The 23490-nt window shown below is 38.0% G+C and overlaps 1 protein-coding gene across 4 annotated transcripts in view; it reads left to right on the top strand.

Annotated features, from left to right (window-relative positions):
* The window catches only part of nr3c1.S (nuclear receptor subfamily 3 group C member 1 S homeolog), a 163378-nt gene extending 142281 nt beyond the window's left edge, over positions 1-21097 (top strand). For all 4 annotated transcript variants that reach the window (XM_018256171.2, XM_018256170.2, XM_018256173.2 and 1 more), the window contains exons 5-9: positions 5531-5809; positions 12576-12720; positions 17461-17591; positions 18713-18870; positions 19562-21097. In XM_018256171.2, the coding sequence (XP_018111660.1) occupies positions 5531-5809; positions 12576-12720; positions 17461-17591; positions 18713-18870; positions 19562-19714 (866 nt within the window). In that variant the 3' untranslated portion in view covers positions 19715-21097. The remainder of the gene's footprint in view (positions 1-5530; positions 5810-12575; positions 12721-17460; positions 17592-18712; positions 18871-19561) is intronic.
* Positions 21098-23490: the final 2393 nt, after the last annotated feature.

Here is a 23490-nt window from a genome sequence, read left to right on the forward strand (position 1 = left end):
TTGGCAGACTTAACTCGACAACCGCTAATAATGAGGGCAAATTGCTAGTTAAGGTTCGGCTGAATTTAACTTTTTTTTTTTTTTGCTCTGGGAGTGTTTCTGCCACCGCCAACGAAGTTATGTGTTAAAAAGGAGAAACTGGCTCTTTAGGGTTTTGAAATGTTTACTTGGGATATTTAAAAACAGGATCAGTTTCTGAGTGAATGGAACTGGTGTGTAAAGCAGTACTATTTGGGGTTTTGGCTAAATATCTACTGTTTTACAGTCTACCATATGGGCAATTATTTTATAATGCTAGCATACCAGTTCTCAAAGAAAGAGAGCATGCAATTCTAAAAGGAAAAATGTCTTTAAACTTGATATAAGTGTTATCCTGAGACCATTTGCAACACTTTTTTTTTTTTTTTTTTTTTATAATTTAACTTTTTGTTTAGCAGCTCTCCTGTTTGACATTGAAGCAGCTATCTGATTTCTAGGGTCCAATTTACTCGATCAACTAGCCAGTGGTTTGTATTAGAGACTGGAATTTGAATAGCTGAATTGAATGAATATGTAGAAGTCCGTAGGCAAAAAAAAATAGGACATTGTAAAATATAAAAAAAAGGGAATGTGATATTTTGAAAATCATTTAAACTCTATATTTATTTGCAAATAGTAGAAAGGCAACATATTAAATATTGAAACTGAGAAAATGTTATTGTTTTCTGAAAAATGTGTGCTGATTTTCAATTCGATGCCAGCAACATGTTTAAAAAAAAGTTTGGTTGGGGCAACGAGGGGAAAATTGTGTAATGCAAATAAAAAAATTGACAACATGCCAGTAACTTGATCCAGAACCAACAACACCTTCTCTGGGACTGAACTCATTTAAGATGGACTGAGGCAAAGTGGAAAACTAACCTGACAAATTTTAAATTCTTTTTGAACATCGTGGAACCTGCATCTTCCGGGGTAAAGAAGAGAAGAAACATAAATCTTATCCGAGCACAGTTCAAAATTCAGCATCCTTAATGGTATGGGGGAGCATTAGTGCACATAGCATGGGCAGCTTGTACTATAATTTCAAATTCTTCTAGATCTAGAGAACCAGTGCTTCCCCTCAAATGTCCTGCCCTCTTGAAGTGTGCACTAATCAAAACTGCGCATGCAACTGTAGTTCACATTCGCCATCTTCATGACATCATCAAAAATAAAATGGCGGCCATGACGAAAAGGAGAGAGAGATATCTTGGAGAGGGAGCCACTGGAGAACGGAGCATTATTTTTTTTAAAAAAAAAGTCAGTGATCAGGTACACACAAGGGGCCTCTATTTTCTTTTTCTCTTCTCTTTTCTTTGAGAAGAAGCCTTCCTTGTCCTTTATGTAAGACAATGCCAAACCACATTCTGCACATATAACAACAGCATGGGTGTGGGTAAAAGAGTCCGGTTGCTAAACTGACCTTCGACCCCATTACGTGACCCATGTGACATTCAGTGCATTGAAACTACAACAAAGACCCTAAAATGTTGAGAAGCTGAAATCGAAAATCAGAAGCATTTCACTTTCAAAATGACAGTAATTGGTCTCATCAGGTGATGCAATACAATGGGAAACCTGCCCCTTGTCCAACTTTTCTCAAACGTTGTGCTGTTTGTAATTAAATATAAGGTTTAAATCATATGTAAATGATTCTCTTTTTATTTCTATTTTACAAAGTGTTCCAACGTTTATGGATACTGGCTTGTATAAAAAGCAACAATAACAAATTGAAGTATCACAGAGCAATACTTTTTGGCTAAGGGGTCAGGGACCTCCACTCGACGGCCATAAAGAGGTAAAAGAAGAAGGCAAATCATTTAAAAACTATTTTTAAAAAAGGAAGACTAAAAAAAATGATGTACTCAAATTGAACTTAGAGGCGAACTGACACTTTATGGGTGGTGGCACACATTCAGATTCAGGGAGATTAATCTGCTCTTCTTCAGGCGACTAATCTCCCTGAAATGCCTTTCCGCCGGAAAGAATCTGAATCGCTGGCAGGATGGCACTCGGATCGCTTAGTTTTCCGAAGTCACCTGAAGTTGCCTCACGAGGAATGTGAATTTTTTTTTAATCTAATATATTAAAGGTTATTTATGAAAAAATTTGAAAGTCTAATATTTGATCGAATAGTCCCAACCCAAAATTTCGAATCGAAAACAGAAGGAAGGCAATTCGAATGGTGCAATGGACCTCTGCCATTGACTTGTAAATGAACTCGGCAGGTTTTATCTTGCAAAATTTTGAATTACAACTATTTCCATAATAGAGGTGTGATAAATCTCACATTAGCATTTACATTCGAATTGGGGGATTAAGACCCAAATGTGTGCATTTTGACACGAAAAAAAATCTTAAATTCAAATTTACTATTCGACCCTTAATAAATCTGCCCCTAACCATATAATTTATGAAAATGCTGCATTATTTCCCAGGCAAATCAGGGCAGAATTGTTTTGAGTACATTCGTGCCTGTGAGACAAAGGGTTGGGGCTAGAAATAAACTTGAAAGGATTTTGTTTATAAGATCAGCTGTTGCTATGAAGCATGTAACCATCTTATTGCTAATTAAACCACTAAAGAAGGTGCCACCCTCACCCATACTCTACTGCATGCCGTAAAACTTAAAGCATTTTTATATTGCTCTAAACTGGAGAAATAGCATGTTGAACATTCATGGGGTGATGCTTTACCTTTTAGAAAAAAATAGCAGTATGCTGTATTAATAGAATGTAATTCAATCTTTTTATTTAAACATTTTATATGGCAGAATCCAGCAAAGAATTGGATATTAGGATCCAAACCAACAGCAAATAAATATTTCCCAAAAAGGTGTGGGTGAAAACTCATAACCAGGTCACAGAACATGATTTACCAGTTCACTACAGTATAAATAGAAATACATTGCATAACAAAGGCTCTGACTGTACACACCTATGTTCTTGTGTTACCCTTTTACACAACCTGTAAGGACTAAAGAATCTATACTTTTTTTTTTTCTTACTTAACAGTCTATAGAGCTATATTTCGTATATTTGCCAGAATTAACATTTTTAAAAACACAACATAAAAACGCCACGTGTGTCCTTTCCCTAAATACAATTCCGGTTGCTTATGGCAGTGCTGCAATTATGAGGTGCGAAGGGGAAAAACGTGTAGGTGCTCTTATGCCCCCTAGTGCTCTTGCAGTTGCAAATGGCCCCTCATCATATGTGTGTCTCCATTTTATTGAAACTGTAAAAACAAAGAAACATTTGTGGGTTTTACTTCCATGTAACCACAAGAGCATGTGAAGGCTCGGAACTGATGCAGGGTTGTCTGGCCTGACTCACAATGGGTGCTCCAGTCTACCCCACTGGTGTCTATATAAATACACCAGTAAACGAGTAAAAAAGAGTAATACTGCTCTGAGTCCTCTGTCAAAAGAAACACAGCATTTCTTTCCTTCTATTGTGTACATATGGGCTTCTGTATCAGACTTCCTCTTTTCAGCATAATCCTCCAGAGCTAGGGCTTGAGCATGCTCAGTTTGCTCCTCTCTCCCCTCCCTTTTCCCCGCTCTGTCCTCCCCTCCCAGCTGTAATCTGAGCCCAGAGCTATGAGTGAGCAGGCAGAAACTCAGGCAGGAAGAGATGTCACAACAATTTAATATGGCAACTGCTATCCTAAACAAAGAGAGAGCTTCTAGAGCTGTTTACTCAGGTATGGTAAAGCATTCTACAGAATAAATATAGTGTTCTAACTTGCACTATTGTAGCTAATCTATTGGCAATAAACTGCTTTGGTAGCTATCCTTCTCTTTTAAATACAGTTGAGGGCAGGGTTAATGTTCTTCCATTCATCGTTTAGCAAACCTGTGTTGTAAGAGCTTTGCTTTTGCGCATTATTGTGCTGTAACAGGGCCTTCAACCAAACATTTGATACAAAAATGGGCCCTTGCACATAACCCCAGTCAATTATTACTTCTTCATCAAACATTCTAGTTGGCATTACATATTCAAGCAGGTATTATTCTCCTGGCATCTACCAAACCCAGCGTTGGGTCACGGTGAGATTTAGACCACTCCAGCTAATGTCTATCAAAAGGTGTCCCTGGAACACATCAAGTTTATGAAGGTTCAGCTCCTCAGACACTGTTGTAGCTTCACCACCTCTACTTAAAGTGGACCCGTCACCCAGACATAAAAATCTGTATAATAAAAGTCCTTTTCAAAATAAATATGAAATCCAATTTCTTTTTTTTTATTAAAGCATTCATAGCTGTTGTAAACTCATTTAAAAATATCAGCTGTCAATCAAATATTGCCTGCCCCTCCTCTATGCCTAGGCATAGAGGCGGGGCAAGCAATTACTTTCACTTTCCATTCAGCACTTCCTAGGTGTCACTGCTCTCCCCACATTCCCTCGTTCTCTTTAATTGTGTAGCCAGTGCATGGGGATGGACATTGGGTCCCCCATTCTGGTGCACAAACAAGATTCTGAGATGTTACAAGGCTTGCTTTAATAACAGTGTCCCCAAAATGGCTCCTTCCTGCTTGCTATAATTATGAATTCCCAGACTGATGGAAACAAGATTCAAATAATTTATACAGCGTAATTAAAGTTCATTTTGCATGACTAACATGATAAAATAGGATTTGAAATAATTTTTATGGGTGACAGGTCCCCTTTAAAGGGACTTGATTTTTATGGTGTAGTTTTGATTTGTAAATTACACTGTTTACACTACAAATAATTCACTCTACAATATAAAATTTCATTCCTGAACCAGCAAGTGTATTTTTTTTATTCTATTTTATAATATTGGTGTGTAGGCAGCCATCTCAGGTAATTTTGCCTGGTCATGTGCTTTCAAAAAGAGCCAGCACTTTAGGATGGAACTGCTTTCTGACAGGCTGTTGTTTCTCCTACTCAAGGTAACTGAGTTTGTCGCAGTGGGACCTGGATTTTTACTATTGACTGCTGCTCTTATTTTTTTTTTAGAAAGCCGAATAGTTGGAGTTTGGCCAGCTTTAAACAAAATATTTTCCTGACAACATCAATGTTTGTGTTAATTGTGTGAGTGTGATCCCCCCTTGGGCAGGGACATATATGAATGGTAAATAAAACTGTAAAGCATTGCATAGACCAGTGATCCCCAACCAGTGGCTTGTGAGCAACATGTTTCTCTCCAACCCCTTGGATGTTGCTCCCAATGACTCAAAACAGGTGCTTATTTTTAAATTCCTGGCTTGTAGGCAAGTTTTAGTTGCTGCCAAACAGAGTATCCTGTAGCTGCCAGTCCACAGATTGGCTACCAATTGCCAATTACAGCTCATATTTGGAACCCCCATGGACTTTTTGCATGCTTGTTTTTACATTTGAATGTGGCTCACAGGTTAAAAAGGTTGGGGACCACCTAGCACAGAATATTGGTGCTGTAAAAATAATCATTATGTTTGGGGATGGATTAGAATTGTAGCAGCCTTGACTGTGTAAAAACACATTGTATTATTTGATTTTTTTTTAGCTCGGAAAACAAAGAAGAAAATTAAAGGAATTCAGCAACCTACTGCAGCTGCAGCACGGGAGTCTAATGAGACTTCTATGACCAGGACCATGGTACCTGCATCTGTGGCACAACTCACACCAACCCTGATCTCATTATTGGAGGTTATTGAGCCAGAAGTGCTATTTTCTGGATACGACAGCTCCATGCCTGACACAACCAGGAGGCTTATGTCTTCTCTTAACATGCTTGGTGGCAGGCAAGTGGTGTCTGCTGTCAGATGGGCAAAGGCAATTCCAGGTAATGCTCTTTTATATTTCTCAAATAATGTATAAGGCCATATTGTCTCTTCGTATTTAATTGACCACATTATTTGACAATTTTATTGGTATTATCAGCTATTACGGTGCAGCAAGGTTCATGATAACCATGTGGGAATTAGCATTCAGACTTATACGTAGAATACGCAGAAGCGAATAGAAATAAAACACTATATATATATATATATATATATATATATATATATATATATATATATATATATATATATATATATATATATATATATATATATATATATAACAAACAAGGGAAAGTTGTGCTCACCACTATTTTTTAAAAACATTAGGCGGGGGTGCAATGAGGGTGTGACCACAAAATACATATAGTCAACTACAAGAGTCCTCTGCACTCAACCCATTATCAATATATTTAAGACAGAGACATTTTGTGCATACTGCTACTAAAAAATGCCTTACCCTTTAAACAACAAAGGGATTGTTTGTCCATATATTGCAATATATTTAAGCTGGCCAACTACGTCAAAGTCATCCCATATCTGGCCAGTCCTATGCTCAATTTTATCTGATTCATTAAGAATTCTATTGCTTCATTATACATTTTACAAAGGGACTTGGTTTTACCTGCAACTTAACTTGCTGCTTTCAAAGTAAACCTCCATACTTGGCTGCCCTTTTATTAGACACCAGTGGGATCACCTGACTATAGCTGGGAAGGGTGGGAGCTACAACATGGAGCTGGTCACTGCTCCTGTATAAACTATAACAAACAAGGGAAAGTTGTGCTCACCACTATTTTTTAAAAACATTAGGTGGGGGTGCAATGAGGGTGTGACCACAAAATACATATAGACAAATACAAGAGTCCTCTGCACTCAACCCATTATCAATATATTTAAGACAGAGACATTTTGTGCATACTGCTACTGAAAAATGCCTTACCCTTTAAACAAAACAGGGATTGTTTGTCCATATATTGCAATATATTTAAGCTGGCCAACTACGTCAAAGTCATCCCATATCTGGCCAGTCCTATGCTCAATTTTCATCTGATTCATTAAGAATTCTATGGTTTAATTATACATTTTATAAAAGGGACGAATACGTTTTACCTTCAACTTAACTAGCTGCTTTCAAAGTAAACCTCCATACTTGGCTGCCCTTTTATTAGACACCAGTGGGATCACCTGACTATAGTTGGAGGGGTGGGAGCTACAACATGGAGCTGGTCACTGCTCCTGTATAACTATAACAAACAAGGGAAAGTTGTGCTCACCACTATTTTTTAAAAACATTAGGTGGGGGTGCAATGAGGGTGTGACCACAAAATACATATAGACAAATACAAGAGTCCTCTGCACTCAACCCATTATCAATATATTTAAGACAGTGACATTTTGTGCATACTGCTACTAAAAAATGCCTTACCCTTTAAACAAAACAGGGATTGTTTATATATATATAGATATATGCTACTGATAATAATCCAAAATATGTTTATGATCACAGTGAAACGAATCCTATGCTAAACATGACCTGAATATTGCATTTAGCACTTGAATGCTACAATTCAGCTTTCTGGAGCAAACACCTGAGTGCAACTGCTCACCCCCTTAAGGACATAGAGAAATTTATAGTCCTCTTAACATTTATTACATGCGCTTGAAATATCATCATTATTTGTGCCCACCGGTTCCTCAAATCCCAAGGAATAACAATGGCCAATGTTTTGCCATAGATCCTATTTACATTTGATCCTACTGTTCTTCTTGAAGAGGACTAAAAAGCTGTATATAGCAGAATATACGTATTCTGTTTGAACCTACAATTTATATGTCCATACATTTTTTATGGCAATATCCATGATATGGTTATAATATAATCATGAGATATATATATATATATATATATATATATATATATATATCAAATCACTTAAAGTAGTATCAAATGCACTGTGTGTTTTTAATGCCACTATGTATTTTGTTATTTGGTATGTAATAAGTAATGGATACACTCTGATAATATAATTCCTTAGTTCTGTCTTTCATGCTATATAGAACACAGACCCTTTTGCTGCTAATACTTGCTTTAAAACAAAAGGTTTCCTTAGGGCAGGGATCCCCAACCTTTTGAGCCCGTGAGCAACATTCAGAAATAAAAGGAGTTGGGGAGCAACGCTAGAATGAAAAATGTTCTTGGGATGCCAAATAAGTGCTGTGATTGGCCATTTAGTAGCCCTTATGTGGATTGTCAACCTAAATTAAGGCTCTGTTTGGCAGGACACCTGGTTTTTATGAAACCAAAACTTGCCTCCAAGCCTGGAATTCAAAAATAAGCCCCTGCTTTGAGACCACTGGGAGCAACATCCAAGGGGTTGGAGAGCAACATGTTGCTCACGAGCTACTGGTTGGGGATCACTGCCTTAGGGTAAGGGCACACGCAAAGATTCGGGGAGATTTAGTTGCCTGGCGACAAATTGCCTCTTCTTCAGGCGACTAATCTCCCCGAAAAGCCTTCCCGCCGGCTAGAATCTAAATTGCTGGCGAGATGGCACTCTGAGCGTTTAGTTTTCCCGAAATTGCCTAGTGAGGAAACTTCGGGCGACTTCGGAAAACAAATCGGTCCGAGGGCCATCCCACCAGCGATTTAGATTATAGCTGGCGGGTGGCAGTTCGGGGAGATTAGTTGCCCCTAAGAAGAAGCGATATATCACCAGACGACTAAATATCCCCTAATCTTCTCGTTTGTCTCTTCCCTTAACTGGTAAAAGGAATGTGATGGTTCCTATAGATCCCTCTCCTCTGTAGGATTTGCCAGTCTGGGCTAGGGGTTGAAGCAGTCCTGGGAAAAATATTTGCCTTTCTTATCTAATGAGCTTGGCAATGGTAGATCTTGGGGATAAGTCAGAGGTTCTAAATAACTGGATGATAAGATGAAGGAAGTGAAAAGATTACGTAGAGTGGAATAGTTTATATCCTGAGGATGTTGGTACCAGACCCAGAGGAAAGGGGAGTACAGAGCAAATAAAAAAAACTAAATTAAAAAAAAAAGTCAACAAGAGGATGATTATAAGGGAAATATACTATATAGATAAAATGGAAAAATGCTATAGAAATATTTTATATTATTTTTTTCTGCCCGTTTGTTACTTTACTAGTGTAGAATGAGATTAAATTAATGCTACTTATAATGTCTGAAAGCTAATGTGAATGAGACTTGCTGTTCCTTCACAACCTTCAGAGAAGCTCTTTTCCATCAATTGCTCCCTTCCTGTTATGTGTTGGTGCAGAAGTTACAGCTACTAGAGCAGAAAGTCACAAATGGCAAGGGACATCATCACATTGAGAAATGGGTCGTGCACTCTCACATACTCCGTGCGCTCCTGGAATTCAGAAACACTTTAATATTTATGAATGTTACAACACGCTGTTTTATGTAAGACCCATACCTTCAATAAACACTGGGAGGCCTATTATCAGCTTTCAAATTTGTTTAGTTTTAGTGGGTTTTTTAACCACAACTAAACACACATTGTAAAAAAAAAAGAAGTATGAATGTCTGAATAGAGAAAGCACAAATGGATAAAAACATGGATCAAATCCAAATAAGGATACATAAACCTTCAAATTTTTAGTCTGTTTACCAGTGGAAAAACCTTCTAAAACCTCAAAGTAACTAAAATATTTCACAGTTTGCCAAAAACAGCTCCCATGTCTACATGACTTCAACATCTTTTAGATGGTGTACTTTTACTAGGGATGCACCGAATCCACTATTTTGAACTTGGCCGAACCCCCGAATCCTTTGCGACAGATTTGGCCGAATACCAAACTGAATCCTAATTTGCATATTCAAATTAAGGGTGATAAGGGGAAAACATTTTTTACTTCCTTGTTTTGTGACAAAAAGTCTTGCAATTTCCCTCCCCTCCCCTAATTTGCATATGCAAATTAGCATTCAGCTGGGCAGAACGATTTGGCCGAATCCTGCTGAAAAAGCCTGAATCCCGAACCGAATCCTGGATTCGGTGTATCCCTAACTATTACATTACAGTTTTTTTGTGGTTCTTATTCTTTACAGATATCTAGGGATGCACCAAATCCACTATTTTGGATTCAGATGGACCCCAGAATCCTTTGTGCATATGCAAATCAGTGAGGGGGAGAGAAAAAGCTGCATGAAAAAGATTAAAGTTATATCTCCGTTATGATAGTACTCCCAAACTATAGGGATACAGCAGTTTGGCCAGTGCAACCAAGTGAGTTATGAAACTACAGACTACAGATGTAAGAGACCTCTATATGGAAAATCAAAATGCATCAGTTAGTAGTGCTGTTCCAACAGAATTCTGCACTGAAATTCATTTTTCAAAAGAGCAAACAGATTTTTTTATATTCAGTTTTGAAATCTGACATGGGACTAGACATATTGTCAGTTTTCCAGCTGCCCCCAGTCATGTGCCTTGTGCTCTGATAAACTTCAGTCACTCTTTACTGCTGTACTGCAAGTTGGAGTGATATCACCCCCCTACCTTCCACCACCCAGCAGCCTAACAAAAGAACAATGGGAAGGTAACCAGATAGCAGCTCCCTGGTAGATCTAAAAACAACACTCAATAGTAAAAGCCAAGTCCCACTGAGACTGATTCAGTTACATTAAGTAGGAGAAATAACAGCCTGCCAGAAAGTAGTTCCATCTTAAAGTGCAGGCAAAAGTCACATGACTGGGGCAGCTGGGAAACTGACAATATGTCAAGCCCCATGTCAGATTTCAAAATTGAATATAAAAAAAAATCAGTTTGCTCTTTTGAGAAATGGATTTCAGTGCAGAATTCTGCTGGAGTAACACTAATAACTGATGCGTTTTGAAAAAAAACCATGTTTTCTCGTGACAGTATCCCTTTAAAGGAGAAGAGTACAATAGGAGAAAATAGAATTTATTCATGAAGTATATTTAGTCTAAAAGTTTAGTCCTGTGCAGATTCTATTCACAGAGTGAAATACCGCCAGGGAGATATTATATAGTCAATTTTAACTTGTTGATTCCTCTATATCCAGAAGAAGTAGAGAGTACCACATGTTTCACAGGGATTAACCTAGAGTAAATAAATGGGGCAAATTGCTCTCTGAAGATCAAGCAACAGTGTCAGATGTCAGCCACATGCTCTTTTTCAGCCTGTGAAGACTATATGACTACTAATAACCACAGGAGTTATGATTGGCTCCTTGAGCTTATGTATGGAGGTGCCAATGACAGTGAGCTTGCTACTCGCCTCTTGAATCAACTTCACAAATGTCTTTTCTTGCATACAAAGATGGTGTCTTGCATACCCTTTTAATAAATTGTCCATGCAGTAAATCTGTAATCTCTACTAGTTCAGAAAAACCTCCTCTAAAGCTTCAGCTGAATCCTAAAAGGCAAAATTGTTGCACTGTGAATAGTAAGGGACAGATTTATCAAAATGTGAGATTAGAACTCGCCACAGAAGAACTCACTCGCTTTCTAATCAATCCTATGTGATATTTAGAATCGTATTTATCAGTGGATGAATAGAGTTCACCATTTCATACATATGATTTTAAAGATCCTACGGGAATGAATACAAAGTGATCGATTTTTCTTGTCGTACGGATTCTGCTTTCAAATTTGGCACACCACTAGAAACAATACCCACAAATTTAAGAATCAAAATTCTCTGCCAGGGTTTAATAAAAACTTCAGTTTTGATAACTACATATTATTATTCCATATGTGTGCATAAAGATAAAGGTTGAATTTTTGCGAATGTTTTCCTATAACTAAGAGAACAAGCCTATTAACAGGGTAACAGCAAGAGCCTTAAAGGGCATGTAAAGGCAAAAAAATAAAATCCCATTTTTACTTTCTTTAATGAAAAAGAAACCTATCTCCAATATACTTGAATTAAAAAATGTGTACAGTTTTTATAAGAAACCTGACTGTATGCAGTGAAATTCTCCCTTCATTTACTACTGTGGATAGGAATTGTCAGACGGTCCCTAAGTGCTCTGCAGGGAAACAGTCATACTTATGAACAGCAGGGGGAGCCCCCGCCTTACTGTAGAGATTTGTATTGAATTGAATTTTTGCCTTTAAATCCCCTTTACTGTTTCCAACTTCAACTGCCTGGACAAAGATCATGGAGCCAGATTTAAACTGATAAACTGGGATTCTATTTGGAGGATTATTTTGTTGCACCACTGGTTCTGCAGAGATGGAGAAAGTTTGTACAGTATTAAACAATACAAAAACTATGAAATCCACATTAGATTACATGACAACACAGGGCCCAGTGCAGTCTGTATATTCTGATTATTAATCAGTCTTGCTGTATCGGCTTATGGCAGATATTATTTGACTTGTGCTGTTTTCATAATTTATGACAATCCTTAAGCAGCCCAGACCACACTGAGCATGTGCACAGTCTTGGTCTTGCAAAGATGTTTAACAAAGTTACAAGATGGTGACCCCCTGTAGCCAACTTTGAAAGCATAAATCATTTGTTTGATTAGGCTTGTGGTGCAGTAAGTTCATGTTTATGTTTAGTATACAAATTACAGCATTTCTAGCCTTATTCTATTTTAGATTTTACTTCCCCCTTTAAACAATTGGAAGAATTCTCTTATACTGTAAAACTGTTCAGTCATAGTCTGTGCCAATGGACATGTATTTCAGATGCATGAGCATTCACTTGCTACTGATCTGTGCTGAAAACAAGTTCATATTTGATTTTGCCATTTCCCCAGGTTTCAGAAACTTGCACCTGGATGACCAAATGACCCTTCTTCAGTACTCGTGGATGTTTTTGATGGTGTTTGCTCTTGGATGGAGGTCTTACAAGCAAACCAATGGAAGTATTCTGTATTTTGCTCCAGATCTCGTCATTACTGAGTGAGTAGTCCATTGTTTGTATTTTATATTATTTTGTTTTGTTGGGTTTCTGTGAAGCTACAACTGGTAAATTGCTTTAGGAATAACCTGGTTCCTAGTCAATGAGACAAAGGTGGTCGTACAGGGCTGCCCTGCACTGTATGTGACCAGTCATCCCCACACACTGATTGAATGGATGCCTTATAAGGGCCGTACTCATGAATAGCCACTTTTCTAATGTTCAATGCTTTTGGCTCAAATTATTGAAATAGCTGGGCTATGAAGCCCAGTAACGTTTAGTTGTACCCCTTGATGGGGTTCTATCTTTCTATCTCGTCCTTTACATTACAGTATTCAGCTTCAAACATGGCTTGGAGGCAAATTTTGGTTGCATACAAGTCTGGCTTTAAAGGAGAAGGAAAGGCTAAAATTAAGTAAACTTTATAAGAAAATGTCTATATAAATACACAATAAACCCTAAAAGCAATGCTGCTCTGAGCTCTCTGTCAAAAGAAACACCACATTTCTTTCCTTCTATTATGTACACATGGGCTTCTGTATCAGACTTCCTGTTTTCAGCTTAAACCTCCAGGGCACGACCTTGAGCATGCTCAGTTTGCTTCTCTTCCCCCCCCCCCTGCTGTTATCTGAGCCCAGAGCTATGAGCGAGCATGGAGACACTCAAGCAGGAAGTGATATCACACCAAGCCAATATGGCAGTTGCTGTACTAAACAAACAGAGAACACTTCAAGAACTTTTAACAGAAGTCCTCGACAGCCAAATTACAAAGTCTGCTGCTTATACAAATTTCAAATCATTGAAAACTTTCACTGTTTGCCCGTTGAAAATTTGCTAAGAATTCCATTTTCTTTCAGTATGCACAAAAAAGACCCATCTTTGGGGTTGGAAACCCTCTTAAGTAAACCTTATACATAGTTACTGAAGTTATTAATGGTTTACAAAATTAGTGGCACCATTTCTTATGTAGCTGGTTTGGCTGTGCCCTTTTATGGTCCCAAATAGTTGATGATGGCTGTTTTGCATCGTTGGGTGTGGTCACATGATGTCATGATGATGAATGTCATTTGCCTCCTTACACAGTTGTTTGGGGGGCTATATGTTTGCAGTATACTTTTTTTTAATAAGAAAAAACAAAGAACAAATGTTGTTGGACCAGTAAATGTTCCTTTAAGGCTTTGAATGTTTTTCTTTTTCAGGCTGCTGAACTGGAGAGAAGGATAAGAGCTTTCTCTGTATATTTTCTTACACTGACATCACCAAATTGGCTTTTCTTTTTTTCTCCGTTTATTCCTTTAGACCAGTGCTTCCCAATTTTTTTATGTTGTGGGGCATTAGATCACATATGCAGGGCTGAATACTATTAAATGTTTGTGTCATGGCGGGCAGGTGTTCTTCACCATATATCCAATATCAGGTTGTATGCTCTGTAGTTTCCCTTTCCATAAATTTTCCATTGACAAGTGCAAAGTATTAGGTGTTTCAGATGTCAGCAGTATTGTAGGCTGGCAATGCGAGAGGTTGGTGTATGCATGCTGACTGCCAAGAACAATACACATAATCATTTAGGGTGAAAGACACTCGTAGTTGCTAGTAGCAGCAACTTGTAATGGCGACAAAATGCTAGAAAATACCCTGCCATAGACTATACTGAGAATTGCCTCTGCTAAGAGACAATTGTAGAGACAATTATCCATAAATTATCAGCATTGTGTATTTTTGTAGCCGTGACAAGTAGCTGCTACTAGTAGCTCTGTTTGTCTTCACCCTAAGGGTTGGGGCAGACGGGTGGATTTAGTCGCCTCTTCTGTGGGGCGACAATCTCCCCAAACTGCCTTCCGCCTGCTTGAATGAACAATCGCCTGCACTAATGCACTCGTGGCACTTCAGTTTCCGAAGTCGCCTCACAAGGAAACTCCGGGCAACTTTGGAAATCGAAGCGGTGCGATTGCATTAGCGCAGGCGATTCTTCATTCAAGCAGGCGGAAGAAAGAAGAGGCGATTAGTCGTCAGGCGACTAAATCTCCCCGAATCTTCCCGTCTGCCCCAACCCTAAAGATGCCTGCTCAGATACTACTTCGCAGAGGCCCATTCTTTTCACCCTGTAGAATTGTACTTTGCTCTGGTTTATTACATTTTTGTTAATATTGGCTTCAAACGGTGTTCTATTGTGGTAATCTGTTGTAAGTAAATAATTATCCCCATCTAAATGATTTAAGATCATTAATCAGACGTGCCTTACCAGCAGTTCTCCAGCTATTGTAGAATTTATGTGCAGCAATAAATAACCAATCAAGGATTATTTAACTGGAACAGAAATTTTTACTACAAATACAGAAAAATAAAGGCTCAGACTCCAAAAGGTCATGTAAAGTCTGCTAAGGCACAAAAACATTGCATGGCAATCTTGCTCAAGGAATTGGCAATAATTTCAAAGGAACTTTTTTATTGCCGCCAGAACCATCAAATAGTTTCCTAAAACTATGCGCTTATAACCTTTATGTACAAACCACTGGTTAGATAAGTCTATATTTGTCTAAATTCCTGGGTTTTTGTAGAAGGAAACACTACTGCTTAATCAATAAATTCATGATTTTTTTTTCCAAAACACACTTTCCAGTGCTAGCTATGTGCCATAATATGTAGAAGCATATTAAAATCTCAGCAGACTTTTTGGGTAAAAACCCCTTCCTCAAGTTCCCTTTCTTTCAAAACAGATTGAACCCAGCAACTCCACAATACAGAAACAGAAAACTAAGTAGGCCTCCACGTGCAATTATCAATCGTCAGTACATAGAATTGTTTACAGGTAGGGTCACATTAACCTTTTTGGTTGAGTAGAGGACATCAAAACTAGAACTTGAGCATTAATTCCTTGGGAATAAGAAGGATATAATAAAACCAGCAGAAAATGCATAAAATAATCCCACTGTGTAATGGACTCCTGCCTATGTGTACTGGTAACTTAATTATTTCCAGATATATAGTAGATAGTGCCTGATAGGGTCAGGGCACACAGGCAGATTCAGGGAAATTAGTTGCCTGGCGACAAATCTCCTCTTCTTCGGGGCGACTTGTCTCCCTGAACTTCCTCCCCTGCCTTCCCATCGGCTTAAATGCAAAACGAATCATGCCGAGTGCCATCCCGCCGGTGATTTGCATTTTAGCTGGCGGGAAGGCAGGGGAGGCAGTTCGGGGAGATAAATCGCCCCAAAGAAGAGGATATTTGTCGTCAGACGACTAATCTCCCTGAATCTGCCTGTGTGCTCTGACCCTAAAACAGGGACCTTTCATATGCTCCCTAAGATTCATAAGGAGAGAAACCCTAGGGCATTGAAATGCTAAGCGATATCATTGGTCAACAATACCTTTCATTCCCCCATATATCAAAGACCCACAACAAACCATTCTGACCACTCAAAGAACTCCATTATCTATTGCTAGGAGTTCTAACTAATCTGTTCATTCACATCAGAAAGAGGTTAGATACAGACCTCCTTAACAGGTGCTACAACTCCAAGATTGTAGATCAATATTTAAATACAGAGCCACCAGGGTTACCAGAAACCAACTCGTACAATACAAACAAAAACCAGAGACAAATCTGAAAGAAAAATACGAACCATAGCCCAAGACCCTGAGGAAAATAGCCAGAGATCTACAAAGCATACTTCACTAAGATGAAAGGTTTTAAAATCTATGTTGAGAGCCATCATAGCGTCTTTGAAATCTGCCTGAAAAGGAATAGAAATGTTCTGGAAGCCTGTTGTGATAGTCATCTTGGCCAGTAAAGAGATCACTTTTACGCTATTTTTGTAATAGTTCTTGTAAAAAATACATTACCTATAACCTTTTGAGTCATCCATAGCGCCATGGGTTGTCCTCACTAAAAGGTCTTTAGATCTACCTTACCTTTGTTTCCCATCTTCACTAAATGAATGGACCTGATAGACAAAAATGTCTTCAAACTACATTGAAAAAATGCATTCAGGTATGTGTGGAGATGCCACCCTAGGCCATTTTTTGTGATGCCCTCACTCCACAAGCCATTATAACGAGACAATGCCTAAATGTCAGTCTGTGTAAAATAAACATAAATAGTTTACCCCAAAAACACCTGTGGACCTAATGTTTTAAACATTATACTGCCATCCTATGTTGCGTTTTAGCAATCCAGGCCTGTGTATGTGTATGAATTACTGCAACAGTGGTTTTGACTGGCTATTACAATATCAGCTCAAGTTTGTCGTGGAGCCGTAGGGATAAATTCCTAAGAAGTTGTGTCACAGCCTCAGAAAACAAGTGGTTGGCTCACAAATAGATAGCAGAGCTATGAGTACGTTTTGGCTGCCCTTAGCTGTTTGTGTCTGAGCAACTGTAAAATATTCCATAGCTTTTTTCCTTTCACTCTTAGCACGAATATAAATCTTTATCAGGAGTAATTGCAATTACTGACCATAAACGGGAAAACACAGGACAACCTGGTCCTTATGTTATATAGTCTGCTGGCTTCAAGGGTGCTGTAAATGTTCATGTTCAGCTGTAGGAATTAATCCTTTAAGTGTTCCGCTAGCATAAAAAAAAAGCTATTTGGTGGCCCTGTGCATTGGAAATTGTCCATCATATGGATTTCATTCACATCTTCAAGCAGCCATTTTCTGCCTGATGAATAGTAAGGTTGCTTGTTGTTACTGTCTTGATGAACCCACTGTTCTTTCATTTCATGATCATTTTATCCTCAGGGACAGGATGCACCTACCCTTTATGCAAGAGAGATGTCAAGAGATGTTGAAGATTGCAGGTGAAATGTCCCGTCTTCAAATTTCATATGATGAATATCTCTGCATGAAAGTCCTGTTGCTCATGTGCACAAGTAAGTCATAATGCTTTCACTTTTAACACTGCTATAGGTTTTCAGCTGCCTAATTTATTAAGTTATTATCTAATGAATTCAGGCTCTGGGACCTCAGGGCAAACATAATTATATTTAGCAAATAGGGTCATGAAGAGTCCATTTTTACATCACACATACAGACATTGAAGTATATGTTTATATAAAGGGAAGGAGAGTAAGAAATTATAGTCATTGGAGCCCTAGTTGTTGGCATAGGACCCCATTCCTTAGTACAGCTCCAGGTCTATGGGCTTTTAGCCATTATAATAATAATACTTGTAATTAGTTGGGCCACTTAACACATTTTATGTCCTATGCTGGGGGTCCCCGACCTTTTTTAACCAGGAGCAACATTCAGATGTAAAAAGAGTTGAGGAGCAACGGAAGCATGAAACATGTTCTTGGGGATGCCAAATAAGGGCTGCAAATGGCTATTTGTTAGGCTCATATGTGGACTTGCAGTACATATGGTTTTTATACAACCAAAACTTGCCTCCAAGCCTGGAATTCAAAAATATGCACCTGCTTTGGGGCCACTAGGAGCAACATCCAAGGGGTTGGTGAGCAGCATGTTGCTCACGAGCCACTAGTTGGGGATCACTATACCCAAGTACGTTCGTATTTAAGGGAAAACACCTGCTTGTAAACATGGAGTTATTTCTTAGAACTCAACTTATATACTGTATTAGTGTTAATTTAAACTATAGATGGAATGATCATGGGAACATGAACACAAATATTCCTTCTATTGCCACAAACGACAATACTATGTTCCTGAATCATGGAATACTTACTAGAGTAACAATCAGATGTAGATGGACCATGATGAGCATGATCAACATATATGCATTTTTACACAGGGCCCTCTTTGATGTTTTTTCTAAATTTTTAGTACTATCCTTGTTTTAAAACCTCTGTACTGTAGTTGGGTCTGTTAAGAACATTCATTTACATGTCCGAATTGGCGGAAGAGTTTCCATGCCATACTTTTATAATATGCACTGACGTGCCATTTATTGTGCCATTTTCCTAGTAAATCTTATAATTTACTCAGATTTTTTGATTTACCTGTTTACTTTTTTTTAACACTGCAAATTTAGTTCCAAAGGAAGGCCTGAAGAGCCATGCTCTCTTTGAGGAAATCCGTATGACATACATTAAAGAGCTGGGAAAAGCCATAGTAAAGAGGGAAGGAAATTCCAGTCAAAACTGGCAGCGCTTTTACCAACTGACAAAGCTATTGGACTCCATGCATGAGGTAAGTCCATAACATTACTAAGAGGATAATGGTCCTTGAAGAATATAACCTCTTGAGCCTAGGTCTTTATGTCCACAGAACATGTCCCTAGGGTTAGCATCCTTTATCTGCTAGATAAGGCTAACCTTCAATAAGCTCCATGGTCAGCTGGAGAAGGCTCACCTTTAATAAGCTCCATGGTCAGCTGGAGAAGGCTAACCTTAAATAAGCTCCGTGGTCAGCTGGAGAAGGCTCACCTTCAATAAGCTCCATGGTCAACTGGAGAAGGCTCACCTTCAATAAGCTCCATGGTCAGCTGGAGAAGGCTAACCTTAAATAAGCTCCGTGGTCAGCTGGAGAAGGCTCACCTTCAATAAGCTCCACGGTCAGCTGGAGAAGACTAACTTTCAATAAGTTTTGTGATCAGCTGGAGAAGGCTAACCTTCAATAAGCTCCGTGCCCTCCTATAAGTTCACTGTATGGTTAGCCGGGCAGATACAATGGTAAACCTCCAGTTCTCAGTGGGTAGACAAAATGACAGTGGTGGTATGTTGGCAGATTTTGAGTGTCAATTCTGTGTTTCTTGACCAAGTTCACACTTGTTTTAAATCAACCCCACACCATTGTTGTGCCATCTCAGACGTGACATGAACTTGTATAGCAGGGGAGGAACTGTGCTATCCAATCACTCTGCTTTTGTTTTCCCTTCCAGGTGGCTGAGAATCTACTAGCCTTTTGCTTCCTTTCCTTCATGGATAAATCAATGAGTATCGAATTTCCGGATATGTTGTCAGAAATCATCAGCAATCAGATACCAAAATATTCATCTGGAAACATCAAAAAACTGTTATTTCATCAAAAGTGACTGCCTTAATGGAACATATATAAGTATAAAAAAGTTGCCTTAAGGAAAGAAAAAGTAAAAAAAATATATATATAGCTTTTAATGTATAAAAAAAAAAAGGAGAGCCTAAAGAAATCAGCTGTTCTTATCGTCCGTGCAACGGTGTTCCTTTTGTAATTATGCACTACAGTTTTTGTGGTTTACAGAGGGCCAAGTTTTAAACTATGGGAAATTCCTCATTTCAAGAGTGACATGGGCTGAATAAGTTGAGTAAGAGTCTGCAATGTGAACATTCTGCTAGTAATTCTTGCATTAGGATGGGTTTATTTTGCTATTTTTTTTTTCTTTAAAGTATTTTTTTTAGGTGATAGTAAAGGGGAATTATTATGATTTCATTTCTTTTAATATGTTGTTTATGAAGCGAGCCTAAATCCATTCAAGCTTCGCCCATACGGAACCCAACACAGCCCCAAGAGCAGTATGTTTTCATTTGGAGGGGTTGAACTTGATGGACTTTGTCTTTTTTCAACCCAATTTAACTATGTAACTATGTTAAGAGCGGATAGGGTGAAATTCAGACATTCATGGAACAAATTCGATTTTTTTTTTTTATTGATTATAATTACAAAAAGTCAGGGCTTTTCTTTATAAATAACATATTAAAAAATGAAAATAAATCCTAGTTTTCCCTTTAGAAAAGATTCATTTCTGCATGTAACCGGAGGAACGTTTACAAGCATCAGAAAAGGGAAGTTGTGCCTTTTTAAGCTACTGCTCTATCTAGCAGTTTCCTCTCAATATTATACAACAAACTGGCAAACTGGCTTCCTCCTTTTATTTTCTTTACATTTTAGGATTTTTTTTTTGTTTTTTTGTATTCTTAAAACAACCGTTGTACAGATATGGCCTTAGGGGAATTTGTTTCCAGACAGGAGCATCTTTGAGCTTTCCTAACACATTTATAAAATAGTCGGTAACTAAAATAACAAAAATAGACAAAAAAAAAAAAAAAAAAAGGTCATAAACACTTTCTCATCAACAGTCAGGTATCAGCGGAGGGCAGGATTTTCTTTTCCTGCGTCTCCTTCTTTTACTTAGTCTTTATATGCCACATTTTTTGCTTAGCACATTCAGCTACTTGTCCAAATGGAAGACACATGCCTACAATGATTATTTGCTGCATATTTGTATCCGCTACTGGTGCATGTACCACGCTAGTGCTTAATCCTGTGCTTAGGTGTCTGATATCCATCTGTGGTCTCAGAATAGATAAGCCTATACTGACCTGAAGTAAAACCTGTTTCACGAGTGCCATAAGATGAAATGCTATTTTAGAAGCTGCTGTAGCCATTTCAATAGCCTACAGAATGTAAATGTCTTTTATTAACAAAAGAAAAAGTATTTTACAAAAATAACTATACATAATTGTTTTGCCAGCCATTCACTTTAAGGATTTTTTAATCAGATTTTTTTTTTTTAACTTTATCAGGGTCACTACAAAGCCACTGCACGCAGGGTTATTAAGACAAAACAAATATATATATAGAAATCTATACAGAGAAATTTATATAAAGATTTTCGTGAAAAGAGAAAAACCTATTCAAGCTGTGTTGCTAAACTTAACCTATTTATAGTTTTTTTTCCACGATGTATGCCATATTGGTATAACTGGAAATGGGACAGAAAAAGAAAGGGCTACTGCAGCTTGAGATAACAGTGTGTAATAACTATTCAATGCTTTATATTATATAGTAGAAACATAATAATAAGGAAGGCTTCAGCACTTTTGATTGGGTTGTTTTTTTCAAATCTGGAAAAAAAAAAAATCATAATTTGCATTAGTGATACTGAAATCCATGTAATGTTCCCATGTGACATTGTAAATTCTAACACGCGACTGTCTGTTTTACTGTGTACATTGTCAGAAGTAACTGAACTGTAAGCACTTTGGCCGTTTTTTTTTTTTTAAATATGTTTTGTGTTTTTCTTTTCCTATATCTTGAGAAGGCATCCTGAGAAATTTCAGGCCAGTTTGGCTTAGGCCGATATTTGAACAGGATTGAGCCAAAACCCATGAATCCGTCATCCTACAGTTGTAACGAGTGAGGTGAAATGTGTTCATTTGTTTCATTTGTGAAATTCCACAAGGAGAAAAGCATGTTTTTTTTTTCTTTTTTGAGAAATTCTATACTTTTGACAGCTTTCATAAACAGGAAATATTCGTATATTTTGATTTGCTAACAATGATAGAAAGAAAAGCCTTTCAGATTTGTATCGTTTCTTGTGCAAAAATACAAACAACTAAGCTTATGGAGTTTTATTTTTCCTTATTTCCTTAAAAAAAAAAAAAATACAAACGGACTTTTACTTTTACATTTGAGATTTTGCAGAGAGGCAAATAAGAGAATGTCGCACATCGCTCTTTGGTATTGTCTTAGCGTCTCATAAATAGCTGCTAGGTCTCAGTCTGCCTTGAAGTGCCTCTTGTACAATGCGACGGCAGCTCCTAGAAACAGCAGTGACCTGATCATCAACCAAACACCTGTTGTCTAGATGTGAGGATAATCCTAAAAGCAATGTATTTGTACTTTAAAGGACAAGGAAAGGCGTTCAATACCTGTCACAGAATATTATAGACCACCCTTGCCTGTACCTGATCGCTAATTTAGTTTTTTCAGATTTCACTCCTGTCTCCTACAATCCACATTTAAACTTAGCGCCACCCCCCCCTTCTGTTGCGGCTGCTATTTTAGTTAAACCTACGTAATAAACATGGGCGCGTGATAACAAATGCGCCAAGTTTCGTGCATTCCCCTAGACGCGATGGGAGGGCAGGCACCGCAGAGTAGGGATTTTCTGCGCATGTGCCTGCTACAAGTATTATTAATTACGCATGTGTGCGGTCTTGATCTTGGAGCGATGCATTAGGGGTATTTTTTTTCTCTACCCAGCAGTTTCGTTAAAGCAAAGATTAACGTCTACTACATGGCTTCATAATTGTGCGAATTAGGAGGACTATGGAAGAGGATTGAGGTATGCCTTTCCATGGACACAATATTGTGTTTGGACTTTCCTTGTCCTTTAAGGAGGTATTAATACATTAAATGAAACCTTTGTCCATCTTAAATTCTTATGTGTAGCCTTCGTTATAGCCTATTGAATTATATTTCAAACTTGTTTTGTAGCAAACTCCTTTCGAATTAAAGTGGACCTGTCACCCAGACATAAAAATCTGTATAATAAAAGTCCTTTTCAAATTAAACATGAAATCCAATTTCTCTTTTTTATTAAAGCATTCATAGCTGTTGTAAGATGCTCATTTATACATCTCAGTTGTCAATAAAATATTGTCTGCCCCTCCTCTATGCCCTGGGCATAGAGGCGGGACAGACACTTACTTTCACTTTCCTTTCAGCACTTCCTAGAAATCGCTGCTCTCCCCACATTCCCCCGTTCTCTTTACCATTTAATTGTGTAGCCAGGGCATGGGGATGGACATCGGGTCCCCCATTCTGGTGCACAAACAAGATTCTGAGCTGATACAAGGCTTGTCTTAATAACAGTGTCCACAAAATGGCTGCTGCCTGCTTGCTACAATTATGAATTCCCAGACTGAAGGAAACAAGATTCAAATAATTTATATTGTGTAATTAAAGTTAATTTTGCTTGACTGATGTGATAAAATAGGATTATGAATAATTTTTTTGGGTGACGGGTCCCCTTTAACCAACCTTTACGTTGTGATCCCACACAAAATTTACAGTAACTAACTACTTTTGTTGCCGGTAATGAGAAAA

This window comes from Xenopus laevis, chromosome 3S (assembly GCF_017654675.1).
Source record: "Xenopus laevis strain J_2021 chromosome 3S, Xenopus_laevis_v10.1, whole genome shotgun sequence".
Classification (NCBI taxonomy): Eukaryota; Metazoa; Chordata; class Amphibia; order Anura; family Pipidae; genus Xenopus; species Xenopus laevis.